Here is a 15872-nt window from a genome sequence, read left to right as displayed (position 1 = left end):
CTATTTGATTAGCGTCACACATCCTGGCAGACTAAAATGGGTTCAGGGCCAAACTTGCAAACTTAGCTGAGATATGTTCCAGTAGCTTGATATGTCATATTATATCCTCGACTAAATATAACAGATTTCCTGTGTGCTTTTCTGGTTGACTAGACTGTCACAGGGTAAAGCTGATGTGATTCTAAGAACAAAAAGTGGTGTTCGGAATGACTCCTGAACAGGGAATGCATAAATAATTGTTTCTTAGATACAATGACCTTGACAATCACTGACAAGCTGACAAGGATCCCTCCAAGAACTAGTTACCTTTTTTTTCCCCAAAACATTTTGATCAGCAGCAGGGCTTTAAAGCCATGCCCTTAGGATCCAATGCTGCCACCTGACATTTAGTCCTGTATCCGCATTGACTCAACGTGCATCAGTAATCAAACTGCAACCAGCTGATGTGTGGCTGAAGATTCCCACTCCTTGCCCTTATTATATCTCAATTATGGCAAATAATTTTTATACACACACACCCACGCACGCACCCACGCACCCACGCACGCACGCACGCACACACACACACACACACACACACACACACACACACACACACACACGCACACACACACACACACACACAATATACAGTACCCTACAGTCATTTATAAATGGTGTCTTTGGTGTTAAAAAACAACAACAAAAAAACAAACTTGTTTTTAGCTGTTAAAACGCAATATCACAAATCAATTTGAGCAGTCATTTTGTTGTATTAGCTGCATTAGTGCCATTACATGAGCGTGTCATCGCTTTGAAGTAAGGCTAAAAGGCAAAACCTAGGACAAGAAGATGAAAAATGAAACGAGCGCAAGGATAAGGTGACTTGAAAGTGCTTCCCATAATCAAGGGATTAAGGTAGGATTTCTGACAGGAGTCTGATTTCAGTCTGATCAAATGAAACTCAATTGTTTTCAGTTGTTCACATGACACAAAAGAATTTCTCTTTAGCCTCCGCTTTCAGGAAATGTGGTGAGACTGTCTTCCTCTGAAGCAGCATTGTGAATGTGAAAGATGTATTTATTTATTTATTTTTTGCCTCAAATCACCTGAAGCATGGCTGTTGCACAATAGCCAGTGTGCTGGAAGAGCGCTCTGTGACTCACTGAAATAGGTCAGCTGCTTCCATTAGCACAAGATAGCGCCTCCTTGCAAACATATCCCATAACACATTCCGGCCAGTAAGCAGCGGTCTGGGAAACACAAACAGTGATTAAGGTACTTGTACAGTCAGGGATGGTTCATCTTTATACAGCGGTTAATGATCTGCTCCTTAATCATGTAATATCAAACAATAACAGTTTTTTTGTGTACAAATTAATGCTTGGCGATCTAATTGAAGATTGGCTTTTGACCTCATCATCATATTTGGCAATATATTTTAAAACATAATATGCACTGTACTGAGCCAGTCACCAAGCTACTTATATTTATTAAAATCTACAGTAGTGTTCTTGCTTTGAGATTGGAATAATTCTTGAAATTGCTGACACACTCTAAAGCAACCCGCCCTCCATCTTTTATTTTTTTTCTCTCTGCTATTGTCCTGCTCCTCCTCAAGCAGTGCAATCTCATTTATTGTGTATGAAGGGCTGATGAACAGATGCAGAGAGGGGAAGAGGAAGACAAAAGTGGAAAGTAGTGAAACATTCACTTAATATATCTTGTCAACACAGTGGACAATAAAACATAAAGAAGCCGGATATACATTTAGAAGGCATTTGGGTAAGTAGGCAACTATATATATTTGAGATTATGCATTTTAGCGATACAAAAATGAATTTCAAAAATTACCCAATTAGATCGTATATTTATGCAAAAAATATTTAGTCATTGCTGCATTATCATAAACAATAATAATTTGAAAGCCCACACCATTTAGGCATACCTGTAGCAGCATAAGGCTACTGAAATGTGCGCTCTATATACAAAATGCCTATACAAACTCAAAGTGCAGAAAATTACACTGTAGAGCAGGGATCACCCTTGTGATGCTCATAGGCACCAGGCAGCCCCCAAAGACCACATGAGTAGCCCATGGACCTGTTCTAAAAAGAGCTCATCAGTATGGGACATTTGTAATTTCACAGGAATGTTGTTTTAGTGATTATTTAAAAATGTGAACACTGACATTTATAGAAATAAAATGTCGTATATTGATTTGCTTCCCAAATTAATATAAAAAAAACATTAGCATGGCCACTGTCTTCACATAAAAATGAATATAATTAAATTCCAATAATAATAATAATAATAATAATAATAATAATAAAAATAATAATAATAATAATAATAATGACCAGGGCTCAACCAACTGCATGAAACAGGCCAGCAACTCCAGAACTCCACAACTGAACTCCCATAGTGTTAAATTTATTTCTTTCCTTGAGTTTATATAGTTCTCACCAGTTCTGAGTTAAATTTACACTTCCAAAGTCTAAAAAATTAACTAATTGGTAGAGTAAATTACAACACGCATAGTGTTATTATTTGACACATAAAAGTTAACTTTTTGCACTTTAAAGTGTTAGCTACTTTCACCTATCAGTGTTATTTTTTAACACTTAAAAGTGTTATTTCCTTTCATTTTTTGGTATTAATTTTTCACAGTTTTGTTGTCACTTTTAACCATAAAGTGTTATTTTCATTCCATTTTGTGTATTTTATTTTTTTACAGTTTTAGTGTCACTACTTGTGACTTGTAGTTTGTATTTTCCAACCCAAATGGAGACAGTGGAACTTGAACCTAGTACCTAGGACTTGGGGGGCAACAACACTAAAAAAATCTTTCTCGTAGGTCTAGTTCCCGCACGACTCATGGTAAATGATTAAAGAGAGAAAAGAGCCCGGATTGGATTTATAAGGTAACTCAGCCTGTAGTCAAAGAGTTTGACTCGCTAAAATAACACCACCTGTAGAGCTTTTTCTTTACTTTGAGTGTTCAACTAATACCCATATCAACACCCAGTAACTCAAAAGAATTAACACTAGATTTTTAACTCAATTTAACACTACAGAATTTGTTGTGTATATTTTCTTTCCCGTCCGCAGCCTCCTGACTGCAACTAATGACATGCATCGCTTATGTTTCTGTAAATCTCTGCAAGCATTTACATTTTCAAATGATGACTTCTACAACAGTCCTAGGAAATGCCAACTTCCCATTTATGGTGAGCTTTTTTTAGTACAGTCCCACTGTTTACACGTGTCCTTAAACGTCACATTTAATGATACAGAACAAAGAGGTTTTTTTTTTTTGGGCCATCCATTGTCTGTCTGGTTTTCCTTGGCTATCCTTGTTGTAATGCATATACAGTATTCACAATTCATTTTATTTGTTTGGTATTTGATACCATGTATGGCTGTAATCCAATGAAAAAGGAATAGAATTTAGCAAGAGAAGGTAAACTGTCACAAAGATTTCAAGCTTTTCACCAGTGTTGGGTTCTATTTCTTGAAGAAAAAAAAAAACGCATGTCGTGTTTATTGGCCTGTATATTTGGAGTTTATACTCTTGTGTTTAAATAACATTAAAAAGCAATGCTGGCATGAGGAAAGTTATTTGTGTAATAACTTACAAATATGCAGTATTTATCTTTATTACAGTCCTCGTGCAAGGCCACATGATTTTCATTGCATGCTTTTTTTCTCTCCTCATAGCTTTGTCAGCAGCGGCAGCTTGACTGAATAATGACGGTAATCAACCTCTCATTATAGAACCAGTGTTTTGAAAAATGATCCATTACATCATGTAGATGCAAGAAGTCTGGCTTGATTAAACTTTGGACCTCATTTCAGAGTGGTAGTTTACAATGGAATCCATCAAATCTAATAATTATTTAAAATGTTGCCAATTTTAAACAGACACTATTGTCTCAGCACCGCAACTGCATCTTTGGCTATGTATTTGTATTTCTGTGTTCTCTATAAACTTGAATATAAGATTGTGTACTATTATTTTGAAAAAAATTAATGGGAGGCACTTTTATCCACAGTGATACTTATTTTTTTTTACTCCAAAGAGAAATTTTAATGGCTAGTAGAAAAGCAAATAATATAACTCTTATATTATTTTTTATATTAATTCTGTTTGACAGAGTAGAGGATACATTTCGTGTTAATCTCAAAAGTTCCCTTAGTGTTACATGTTCAACAAAAATGTGTTACCTTTTCATTAGCATAATGTCATCCTTGCAATAACAGTAATGTCATCAGAATCTTTATTATGTCATCTCAAAGAGAGTTCAAGGAAGCAGTCCACATAAACATGGGTTTTGGTTTACATACACAAGTGAAGTAACTGTACGTTCATGGTTATATATATAGCTAAGAAAAGATGAGCAAAGATCAAGTAAGTGATTGGCTGGCTGGTGAGGTACTCGCTTGACGAATGAGCTTTATGTCAAAAGTGAAACCGTGGGCCTACCTCCAATATCACTAGTAAATATCTGGATACACATTCATACTCTTTACAGTATACAGTTAATAAAGTATGTCAGTTGATTATGGACATTTGAATTTGGCTTCATGCTGATTGATTTTGAACCTATAGTTACCATGATAACCATCTTGTTTATGTTACATAAATACCCATTAAACAGTTGAGAAGTTAATCAGGGCTATTTTTAGCACCGTGACTTGTTCTGTGCTCATCCAAGGTCCCTAACGACGGCACAGTTGTCCAATTGTTGGATGAGTTTGGTGTGGAAGAACTTTAATTGAGTCCCAGAATCCCACAGCTTCAGTCTTTTTTTTTGGGGGGGGGGGGGCATTTTCAATTCTTGTGCATGTGCAATACTCAAATGTCCATACAGTATAGTGTTTTTCACAAGCCTGCTTCAATTAATTGTTGAGTAAAAATTATAATAGCCTTTTAAAACGCTTTCTTTTAAAAGTGTCGATCTAAGCAAGTAGAAATGAAGTGATGAAGTAAGACTGTGACTGCAACTATTAATTCTAACCATTGTTGTTGGTGATGTGTTTTCACAATGGACCCTCATGATCAAAGGCAGCTGCCAAGTCATACAAAACAAACAAGAAAAAGGTAGGTTGCATGCAATGCAAATTGCTCTAATTCGTGATATAATGTGGTTCATGGCACAACTAATATTTTAAGCCATCGACAATGATGAAAAATGTGTAGAATTACAATGTGATCATATGGAACTCTTTTCAGGAGGAGGATGATCCGGGGAAACTTGTTAAGCCTGCGGATCAATTGGACCTCACTGAGACTGTAAGAGTGACGCAAATGATCATTTTATCAATTGTAAAACCAAATCTAGTCAAGTCAAGTCTTGCATTTACTGTATGTTCTTGGTTTATTTTTCTACCAACAGGAGCTGAAAGAGGAAATAACAAGGACTCTGACGGCAAAAAATCCACATGCCCCCCACAATATTGCCCACTACAAATTTAATGTAAGCCAGGCTCTTGTGACTTTTTCTGTCATTAAAGGGAAAGCCAATCCAAAAGTTCTCTCGACAATAATATTTAATAATGTTCCATGCAGCCCTACTATTCTAAACATTTGTGGAATATGAATTACGCAGCCAAATCCCCACATTTTTATCCATCTCAGGGGGCGGCCATTTTGGCACTTACTGTTGACTGAAATTGACATCCTCGTTGCTTAGGTTTTCTAAAGATGACCCGACCAAGCTCTGAGCACCTTTGATATAATTTTTCAGTAGACAGCAAGTGGCAAAATGGCCGCCCCAAGAGATGGAGAAAAATTAGTGGATTTTTAACTCATATTTCACAAACATAATATTATTCACTACCAGAATGCCATTTTTGGCTAGCGTAGCGGGTCTACATAGGACACATTATGAAGATTTCATCATCATCATCATCACAGCTTAGTTTTTTTTTTTGCAGGATGGTGCTTACAAGCTGACCACCGAAGTAAATCACATGGCTGTTCACTTCGTCTTGGAGGGTTGTCTCGAACATCAAGACTTTGATGATAGTCAAAGTGTGACAGCCACTGAGGAACTCACTGAAGATGGTTACTGAAACTATTAACCTTTTTTATTGACAGGAAATTCTCAACTCCAATATTTTGTTGTTATGACTATGGGCACAGCAAGGTTATTGGTGTACTTTATACTCTACGTTGTCTGGTGCCACCATCGATATATGTAATGAAACTATAAGAAGCATAGCAAAGATCATAAGATGTATTAAATGATTTGATCTTTTTGCAGCAACAGGAGAGGAGGGAGAAGAATCTGAAGAGGTAAGGTGTGATGTCATTTGGTTGACCTGAAATACTAGCTGGCACTTGTTCGTGTTGGCTTGTAACAGTTAAGTGTCTTAAATTCACATTCCATCTCTCAATAACTTCCTCTAGTCTGTTCTGTCAACAGTAGTACCGTTGTTGATTTTCCCTACAGGAAGGATCTGGTGATGGCGAAGGCGAAGGCGAGGGCGTTGAGGAAGAGGAGCCCGTAGAAGAGGAGGCCCCAAACCAAGAGCCGAAATGTACAAATCAGTTCAACTTCATTGAAAGGGCCTCTCAATCACTCAATAATCAATTGCAGGTAGGAAGGCAAACATTTTAGTAACACCCTATTCTCCAACATTATGACAATCATAGAACTTTTCAAACCTTGCCGCAGATAAAAGTATTGTTTGCAGAATTACACACGTTGGTGAACTTTTATGCCTGCAATGTTACACTTGCTGTAACTAAAAACAGAAAACTGCATATTCCCATAGTTGAACTATTTAGCGGATGTCAGAAAGATTAGGACACGACTGTGGAGCTATTTTCTGAAAGGTGTGGAAGAAGGTCTAATCTGTCCAAAATGGTTACTACTATTAAACTGTCTTGGATGCCTCCAAACTGGAGGGCAGCTATGCCTAGACCACGTGACAATGTATGACCTGATGGTCTTAATTGGTTTCAATTGAGTTCCATTATTATTTTCCTGCAGGGCAGAAGTTGCCAAACTATTCCTCCTCCACGCTGCAACTACTACGCAACTGCTTGTCCGGTAAAACATTTCTCTGACCCTTTTAATTTCAAAATGTTTCCTTACAGCTAAGTAATTTGTACTAGAGGGTTATAGGGTAATGGATTTTTACTCCCGTCCCATCCTACTCCCACAGAAAAAAAAAAATCCTTGCCCATCCCAGTCCTGGTTCATAGAAAAAAGAAAGAAAATTCTGTCCCGTTCTGCTCCTGTTCAGAATGACTCTTTTACTGGAATTCACCTACATAAAAAAACAGAACAAAAAAACGCATCAGGCTAAGCATTTTTTGTCCCCTCCTACTGGATAATCCCGCTTCCGTCTGCTCCCATGTCTTTTTTATCATGTCACGTCCCAAACCTGTGATTAAAAGAGAAGTTGACTCCCATTCCGTGGGAATCTTGTAGCAATCCTGTCGGATTCCTGAAAAAATGTGAGCGTCTAGTTAGTACATGCTCACTTTGGAATATTGCATTGACTGCAGACTGTTTTGACTTTTCAGTGGAATATCTATGATGCTTTCATGGTGGAGCTGCGGAAAAGAGAGCAACAGAAAGATAAGGATAGTGACAAAAACAAAAAGATGATGCTCATTGAGACTCCGGTGAGTCACACTGTGCCTTGCACCTAATCTGTCAAGTGGTCAGCTGCAAGTTTTCTGAAATTTAAGACTTCTCAAACTAAAATAAATAAATAAAAACAAAACAATGTAATCAGGACCTTTCTGGTTATTTGTCCACTTTTGTCTGTCTTTTATATCTGCAGAGTGATGATATCACCCAAGTATCCAAATCAGCCAAGCTGTTAGAACGGATGGTCAATCAGAACACGTATAATGAAGTATCACAAGGTGTTCAATGTTTATTCTTTATCTACGGATGCCACCATACATTGTAGATACATCTATAATATTGCACACAGATACTACATTTTCCTCTCATCTTGAATTTCCTTTCAGATTTCAAATACTTTGAGGATGCGGCTGATGAATTTAGGGAGCAGGAGGGTACTGTTCTGCCCCTGTGGAAGTTCCAGTATAACAAAGCCAAAATGATGTGCGTCACTGCTCTCCGCTGGTCAGTTAGGTCAACAACAAATTAACACTCACTTTAAGAGAGATGACCAACGCAAGAAAACTAATCAATGCACCTTATTCCATAGGAATTTCATGTATCCAGATTTTTTTGGTGTGGGATTGGGATCATGTAAGTCAAAAAGAAATATTTACATTATAGGGGAAGTCAACCCAAAATTTGTCTTTACAATAATATGTTGTATGCACCCCCGCCATTCTGATTGATATAAATTTAGCAGTAAAATCCACACGCTTTTGACATTTCTGGGGGCGGCCATTTTGCCACTTGCTGTTGATTGAAAACGACATCAGAGTATTGGCTCGGGAAAGGACCAATCAAGGCTGAGCTGCTTTCAGAGTTTGGTCATGTGACATTCGGAAGCTAAGCCGTGATTGGTCGTTACCTGAGCCCTGAGCAACTGATATGTTAAATGGTAAAATGGTTGCCCCCAGAGATGATATTTTGCTGCTTAATTCATGTTCATGTTCCACATAATCAGGGTTGGGAGGCTTACTTTTAAAATGTAATCCTTTACAGTTTCAAGTTACCTGCTAAAACATGTAGTTAGTAACGTAATCCAAGTGCCATCATATTAAAGTAATGCAAATGGATTACTTTTGGATTATTCCAATATTGAGTATGCTCATGAAGACAAAATAAAAATAAATATCACCACAATATATATTCTATGCAATGTGCCCCTGCTATTTGCGGGTGATACGGACCCGGGCAGCCTACAAATAGCAAAAATTCTTGTGTAATTAAAAAGCTTGTAGGCTATTGATTGATTGATTGATTGATTGATTGATTGATTGATTGATTAAAGGCCATATGCTGTTTTCGAACGGTCACTGAAAGCAACCACACCTCACAATTTGATAGATAGATAGATAGATAGATAGATAGATAGATAGATAGATAGATAGATAGATAGATAGATAGATAGATAGATAGATAGATAGATAGATAGATAGACAGACAGACAGACAGACAGACAGATAGACAGATAGATAGATACTGTAGATAGATAGTGAAGGAATATTTTGATTACTATATTAAGTGTAATCTTTGCGTGTCCAAATAATTGTATTCAGGATCTGATGAAGAAGTTTTCTTGCAAGAATTTATTTAGAGGCCTCTAAAGACACAGTCAGGACATCACATCAGAATGCAACGTGATGATCCCAAGTGTGTGACAATTTACAGAACATCGACTCATTTATACAAAAAAGATAAAAGGTTCCTCCTCCCGGCTCTTGATTGAACAAAGGGCAGACATGTCATCTCCTAGATTGAACAAAGGTGTAAGGTTGATGGTAAACAGACATCTTTATACAGTTCCCCTTCTTGATTGGGGGAACAGAAGTAATCAAAATCTGACCCCAGACCTTCAGTCCCTAAATGTCAAGAAACTCTGACAACATCATGCACATTGCCCCTCCAACAGCATTTGAGGGTACAAAGATCAAATAAAGTTCACAAAATCACCATCCCACTGTATTCTTTTAAACACTCATGATTATATCACATCTATATGTCTATAAGTAAATTCAAAAACAGTAAAACCACAAATTAAAAATATCAAATGTCTTCAATAGATAGATAGATAGATAGATAGATAGACAGATAGATAGATAGTCAGACAGACAGACAGACACATCCAATGAGGATGACGATTTGTGACATCAACTGCAAAATGAACTTTTATCCCAGTCACAAGTTTAGTTGTTGTGTATGATGTTTAAATAGTGAATTGGTGGAAGATTTGTTTGGAAGGTGTAGCTCACATTATGGTTGTAGGCAAGCGGGCTAGCTAGCAAAAAGCTACATTGCGTAGCATGCCGCTGGATTCTCAGCTCAAACTTTTCGCTCAGAGTAAGTTCCAGTGAATACCGGTTGCCATTTCCTCCTCCCGTCCGTGAAGCTTTTTCAAACTGTCCGCGTGTGGAGGACACGACTAGTCAGTTTGTTTGTCCCCATCTCCCCGTTATGTAGCAAAGGACCCACTCGCGCGGGCATGCACGCGCACTCTCTCGCACTGTCCTCTCTCTCTCGCTCTCTCTCTCTCTCTCGCCCTCTTTCGCACTCTATCACTCATAGAAATTGTAATCCCTCGAAGTAATCTCCATTTTTAATAAATGTACCTGTAATCTGATTAGATGTTTTTCCTGTAACTGTAATGGAATACAGTTAAAAAAAAATGTGGTCAATCTGATTACCTAACGGCGGTACATGTATTCCGTTACTTCCCAAGCCTGCACATAATGCAACATAATCAGAATACTGTTGTTAGACTAGTGGGTTATCACAGAACATATTACTGTAAAGAAAACTTTTGGGTTGACTTGAACTTTCAAAAATAATCAGTCTTGTTATAATTAACTCCTTCTATCGAATTCAATGACAGATGACTTCAGCAAACAAGGCCGCGGGATGCTTCTCTTCTACACACTGAAGAACTCTACCTACCCCGAGTACATCTTCCCTACAGGTTCTGGCGTCATGAGTCTCGACATCCATAAGCGACATTCATACCTGGTGGCTGTTGGTTTCTATGATGGCTGTGTGTGTGTGTATAACTTGAAAAACAAGGGACAGGACCCTCAGTACAAGAGCACTGTGAACAATGGCAAACACACTGACCCTGTCTGGCAGGTGAGGGAGATGAGCATCAGGAGTCTAATTGATCCATTCGCAGCTGTTCCAAAACATTGAGTAACTCATAAAAAATTTGGTGTATTTCTTCTAAGAGTATTTACACTGTTTTTCCTTTAGGTACGCTGGCAGAATGACAATAGCCTCAATTTTTATTCCGTGTCTTCTGATGGCCGAGTTGTGTCATGGACCCTCATGAAGGTTCGTTAAACTCTATTTTATCAACCGATATGTGTGTTGTTTGATATATGCGCTTTAAATTCTCATACAAATTCAGATCCTTGTTATTTAATCTGTGTCTGCACTCTGGATGTACATTTAAATCTTCAGAACGAGCTGGGCTTCACAGATGCTATGAGGCTTGCACTGGATTATACTGTGTCTGATGGACCAGAGGGCATTCAGGATCTCACCAATGGTGAGTTTTCACTTTTTTGTGGCCTCTGTTTACTAAACATTACTTATATAACAGCTTTTCTTCACAGAATGCTTCAGGTTTGTTAGCCAGGCCAATTACTGCCACTGTGCACTGCTCATGTAAGCCCTGTGTATTTCTCGTCTCCAGCTAGCGGCACATCCTTTGACTTTCACCCACAGATTGACGATGTCTACATAGTTGGCACTCAGGAAGGGAAAATACACAAGGTATGCTGGAAGGCGTTCATTCCAGCGTCCAAGATTTGGCTGTCAATGAACTGTCAGATGCTTGAAATACAGCAGCTGTGCCCACAAGCCACAATGTTGATTTGGTCTTGAGAGTGTGCGCTTTAATTATCACTTCAGTCAGAACTGAAATCCTACAATGGAATAAAATAACTACAATACTCAACTTTAAATAAGTCTTCAAGAATGCATTTTAAGTCTAAAAATAAGTTTTGGCCATGTTTTTCCCATTTATTTCTAGTGTCATTTTCAATATTTTTTAGATAGATTTTGAGCTGCTGTGTATCCGATGGATTGACAAGAAGTCAGTCGATGACAATAACAATCAGCAAATGACATAAAAATCTGTCATATATAACTTTCAAACTGTCAAACACACATTCCTACCAATTGTGTTGCTTTTTATGGCTTTTCATACCACAAGGAATATCAATGGATTTGTACAGTTAAAACAAAAATAAACAAAAAAGAATCAGTATTCAACAGAACATTTGCTGTCATTCTCTAGTGCTCCAAGAATTACTCAAGCCAGTATCTAAGGACATATGAAGCCCACAACATGGCAGTGGATATGGTGAGGTGGAATCCTTATCACTCAAAGGTTTTCATCTCTTGCAGCTCGGATTGGACTGTCAAGATCTGGGACCAGGATTATAGGTAAGATGAATCATGGATGACGACAAAACTGTGGAGGCATGCAACATTATATTTTAACCATTAAATAACTATAAATAGAGAGAATTTTGATTATTTGGTCTTTTTGAACAAACAATTTAAATTTTTTTATTTTTCAAAATCAACTTCTACATATGACTTTTGATTTGTGTCATACATATACATTGATACAGCCGGTCACAATACTTTAAATTTGTACATTTACAACTGTCAAAAATATAATAATAAATAGACATATCAAACATATCCGTATTTCCAAAAATCAGAAAGAACATTTCCCACTATTAATAAGTATGGGTGTCTCTCCTTTCTCAGTTGGGGCAATCTTGCAAGGTTGCTGGAAAAGCCATCAGGGTTATAGGGTTAAAAGTTTACCTTCTCATGACATAAGATAGTTCCTCCTTTTAATAACATTTAATTCCACTTCTTTTAATTTGAAATGAAAGTTGCAATTATCTTGTGTGATAAACATTTTGGGGTATTCTTGACATGGATTTTTTTTGGAGCGTCTCATAAAACACTGGCTCTTAGATCAAAATGGCAAAGCTGCTCAGCATCTTTTCATGAGAATGTAGAGAGAAATTGTTCAAAAGATTATTTGCCATACACAGTAAATTTTACTCCCATTCCTCGCACCTCCATTTTTTTCGTTCTCCTTTTGGACACACCAGCAATATGTTAACTAGCAATAAGTCTGGCATAGCTCAAGTGTCTGTCTTCCATGCTAAATATTGTGGGATCATTCCTTAACCAATTAGTTTTGTTGTTGTTTTTAGTATTTTACTCTCTTCCAACTAGTGTAAAGTTTACTGTGTTTAGAGTGGGCCCGAATATGGTCTTTTTTTAGAGTAAAATTTACAGTTTGAAATTTGCTGTGTAATTTCAAAATGTTTGGGGTTTTAGCTTTGGATTGCACTGTTCTAGTTAAGAGAGAGATATAAGAACAAAAGATCCATAACTGTTCCATTTATTTTTAGATTTGTTTTCATGCAAATCACTTATATTCGATCCTTTTTCCAGCACTCCAATGTTCACATTTGAGCTCAATGCACCGGTTGCCGATGTGGTCTGGGCGCCGTACTCCTCTACTGTTTTTTCTGCTGTCACGACAGACGGTTTGGTAAGAGACATTTTAAACTAATGCTTTGTGAAGAGAACAACATAATTTCAGAGTTGCACAAGTTGCCCTCTCTACAAAGTACTATACATTCTTTATTTGCGGCTTGGTCGTCACAGACAGTGGAAACACTAGTAGACCAGTTACAGCCGTCTCTTAGTGGGTTGAATTTATTGCATGAGGGCATCTGACACACCTACACGTACAGAACATGAACATGTAGACAAGAGTGCTTAATCACAGAATTACTTGAAATGGCTCCCAGACCACACATAAGAGTGTAGAACAAAGCTGTATGCAAATCCTAAACGTAAACGTCAACGGTACTTAAATGCACAATATGCATGTTGTTTGTTTGTTCAGCAGCACACTAAATGGTCTGATATTTTTTTCAGGTTCATGTTTTTGATCTCGTCATCAACAAGTATCAGGCTATCTGCCAGCAGCCAGTGGTGAATAAAAAGAAATCTAAACTGACTCACATTGAGTTCAACCCTGCCAATCCCGTCGTCATAGTGGGTGATGACAGAGGCTTTGTCATCAGCCTCAAACTGTCCCCTAATCTCCGGAAGAAACCAAAGGTAAACGTTCAAGAACATCTTAGAACCACATTATTATTATTTTTTTGGTCATTGAAGCTTGCCTAATTGTGTATGCATGTGTGTGTGTTTATGCATATGTAGGGGAAGAAAGGTCGGGATTTGGTTGAGGGTCCTGAGGCAGAAGTAGCCAAGATGGAGAAGCTACTCAGTCTGCTGAGAGACCTTGACCAAAGAATGTCTGTTAAGTAACCACTTAAAGTACAATAAAGTATTTGACATGAAAACAATTTGTACATTTTTTTTATACAGAATATTCCTCAGTTCTCCCCAATGGTATAAAATGTAACTTCCGTGGTACATTGTACAGTAGGCAGGCAAAATGTGAACAAGTGCATTATAGATCAGTAAATTAAATGACCTTTCAAAATTCCATTAGACTGCATATTGTAAAATTATCAATTGGTTGCAGGCATTGGTCATGTCCGCCTTTCTACCATTGACTATGTACTTCAATGCCTTTTACTTGGAACTGATAACTACCGCCTACAGCAGATACCTTCAAGCCTTGCATATTTAAGGTAGGACCCAGTATGACCTCCAAATACAGTGGGAAGATGGCAAACCGACATCAATGTTTTAAAGGAAGCCAACATGGGCAGCATCACCACAACTGTCATTCGACATCTGCTATGACGGGCAGGCCACTTGATATGCATGCCAAATAACAGCCGCACAAAACAAATTTTGTAAGACTACCTGAAGGAAGGTCAGTTCACCCAAGAGGGAAAGCAGAAGTGTTAAAATGTAGACGTGGTGGCCATATTGGACCTCGTCAAAGGTAGGAGCCAGGAAATGATGTTGGCTTTAACGCTGATTCTTGTTAAAAGGATACTTGTGCAAAGTGGAATTCAGCGCCCAACGATGCCAAATACATATTCAATAGATTGAACGTCACACTTTTGACGAAAGCCTATCTGCACTGTTCTGGTCACCCAAATCATGAATACATTATTAGATTAAATTCTTAAATTATAATTTAAGATATCTGAGATAAACACATTTTTCTCATCAATAACTATACTATTTATCTTGCTCATCTTAAAACAGATATACGTACATTCAGTGTGGCTCAAAAGTTTGTGAACCCTGCAGGCATGGTAAGATTTTTTGTATAAAATATTAAAATAACCTTATTAAATGTTTAGTCATACCCCAATCTACAATGCTGACATTGAAAAGAATGGACTTGAACAAATATAATGATAATATTGTCATTCATTCTTGAACAAAAGTTGTTGATTTAAGAAAAACTCAGATTTCAAGGGTGCAAAAGTATGTGAACCTCGCTTAATCAGACATTGCACCTCCTTTTGGAATGAGATCTTCATCCAAACACTTTCTTTAGTGACTTATCAGTCTTTCACATCTACGTTAGGGGATTTTTGCCACTCTTCCTTGCAAAATGCAGCCAGTTGAGAGAGGTTGGATGGGCGGCTAGCATAAACTGCCCGCTTCAGGTCCCGCCACAGTATTTTGAAAGGATTTAAGTCAGGATTTTAAATGAGCACATCCAGAACATGAATCTTGTTGTTCTTCAGCCATTTCTTGGTTGTATTGCTGGAATGCTTTAGATTGTTGTCATGTTGTATGATCCATCGCCTACCAGGCTTTAACTTCACAAAGGACGCCTTCACGTTATGTTCTAGGATTTCACAATGTTCCTCTGAATTCATGATTCCCTGGATTATGTGGAGTTGCCCAGGTCCTGAGGATGAAAAGCCAGCCCAGAACTGAAAATTCTCACCCCCGCATATTGTAGGGTGAAGGTTCTTTTGCTGGTATGCAGTGTTGATTTTTCACCAAACATGACTTTACAGTAGTATAATGTTTATATACATGAAATGTAGTTTTGTTTAAATGATCATTTAGGGAGAATATGCAATGCAGTGGCTTTCATGGCTATGGGAGTTATGCAAGCTACCAGTAGAGGGCAGTGGCTCACAGCATCGGAAAGGTAGACCCAAGAGCAGAGTGAAGGGGGGTTTCAAAAACACAGTGCTATGTTGCCTACTAGTGTGCTGTGGCATTAAGTTTATTTTATGCTGACCATTCCCATTTAATACTGCA

At 37.8% G+C, this 15872-nt stretch overlaps 1 protein-coding gene across 7 annotated transcripts; it reads left to right on the top strand.

The window, feature by feature from the left end:
• The first annotated feature begins 792 nt into the window (after positions 1–792).
• LOC144056076 (dynein intermediate chain 2, ciliary-like) lies at positions 793–14032 on the top strand. 7 transcript variants are annotated; one of them, XM_077572473.1, is made up of 22 exons: positions 822–897; positions 1630–1764; positions 3700–3735; positions 5048–5083; positions 5216–5275; positions 5379–5459; positions 5920–6049; positions 6249–6280; positions 6438–6584; positions 6981–7040; positions 7520–7621; positions 7783–7867; positions 7976–8093; positions 8179–8222; positions 10501–10748; positions 10869–10949; positions 11079–11166; positions 11314–11393; positions 11920–12068; positions 13107–13206; positions 13599–13784; positions 13887–14032. In XM_077572473.1, the coding sequence occupies exons 3-22, from the start codon at positions 3730–3732 to the stop codon at positions 13992–13994; spliced, it is 1941 nt and encodes a 646-aa protein (XP_077428599.1). In that variant the 5' UTR covers positions 822–897; positions 1630–1764; positions 3700–3729; the 3' UTR covers positions 13995–14032. The 7 variants fall into 7 exon arrangements, 6 of the variants coding, with proteins under 6 accessions (XP_077428598.1, XP_077428599.1, XP_077428602.1 ...); XM_077572474.1 differs by lacking the exon at positions 822–897 and adding an exon at positions 1208–1257; XM_077572472.1 differs by lacking the exon at positions 1630–1764 and having other exon boundaries at positions 793–897.
• Positions 14033–15872: the final 1840 nt, after the last annotated feature.

The sequence above is a fragment of the Vanacampus margaritifer genome, chromosome 8, assembly GCF_051991255.1.
Source record: "Vanacampus margaritifer isolate UIUO_Vmar chromosome 8, RoL_Vmar_1.0, whole genome shotgun sequence".
Taxonomy (NCBI): Eukaryota; Metazoa; Chordata; class Actinopteri; order Syngnathiformes; family Syngnathidae; genus Vanacampus; species Vanacampus margaritifer.
This window is presented reverse-complemented; position numbering and strand designations above follow the sequence as displayed.

Coding starts and splice junctions, on each gene's coding strand:
- LOC144056076 (XM_077572471.1), top strand. Junction 7,622..7,782: donor TGATGCTCATTGAGACTCCG/GTGAGTCACACT, acceptor TTATATCTGCAG/AGTGATGATATCACCCAAGT. Junction 8,094..8,178: donor TGCGTCACTGCTCTCCGCTG/GTCAGTTAGGTC, acceptor CTTATTCCATAG/GAATTTCATGTATCCAGATT.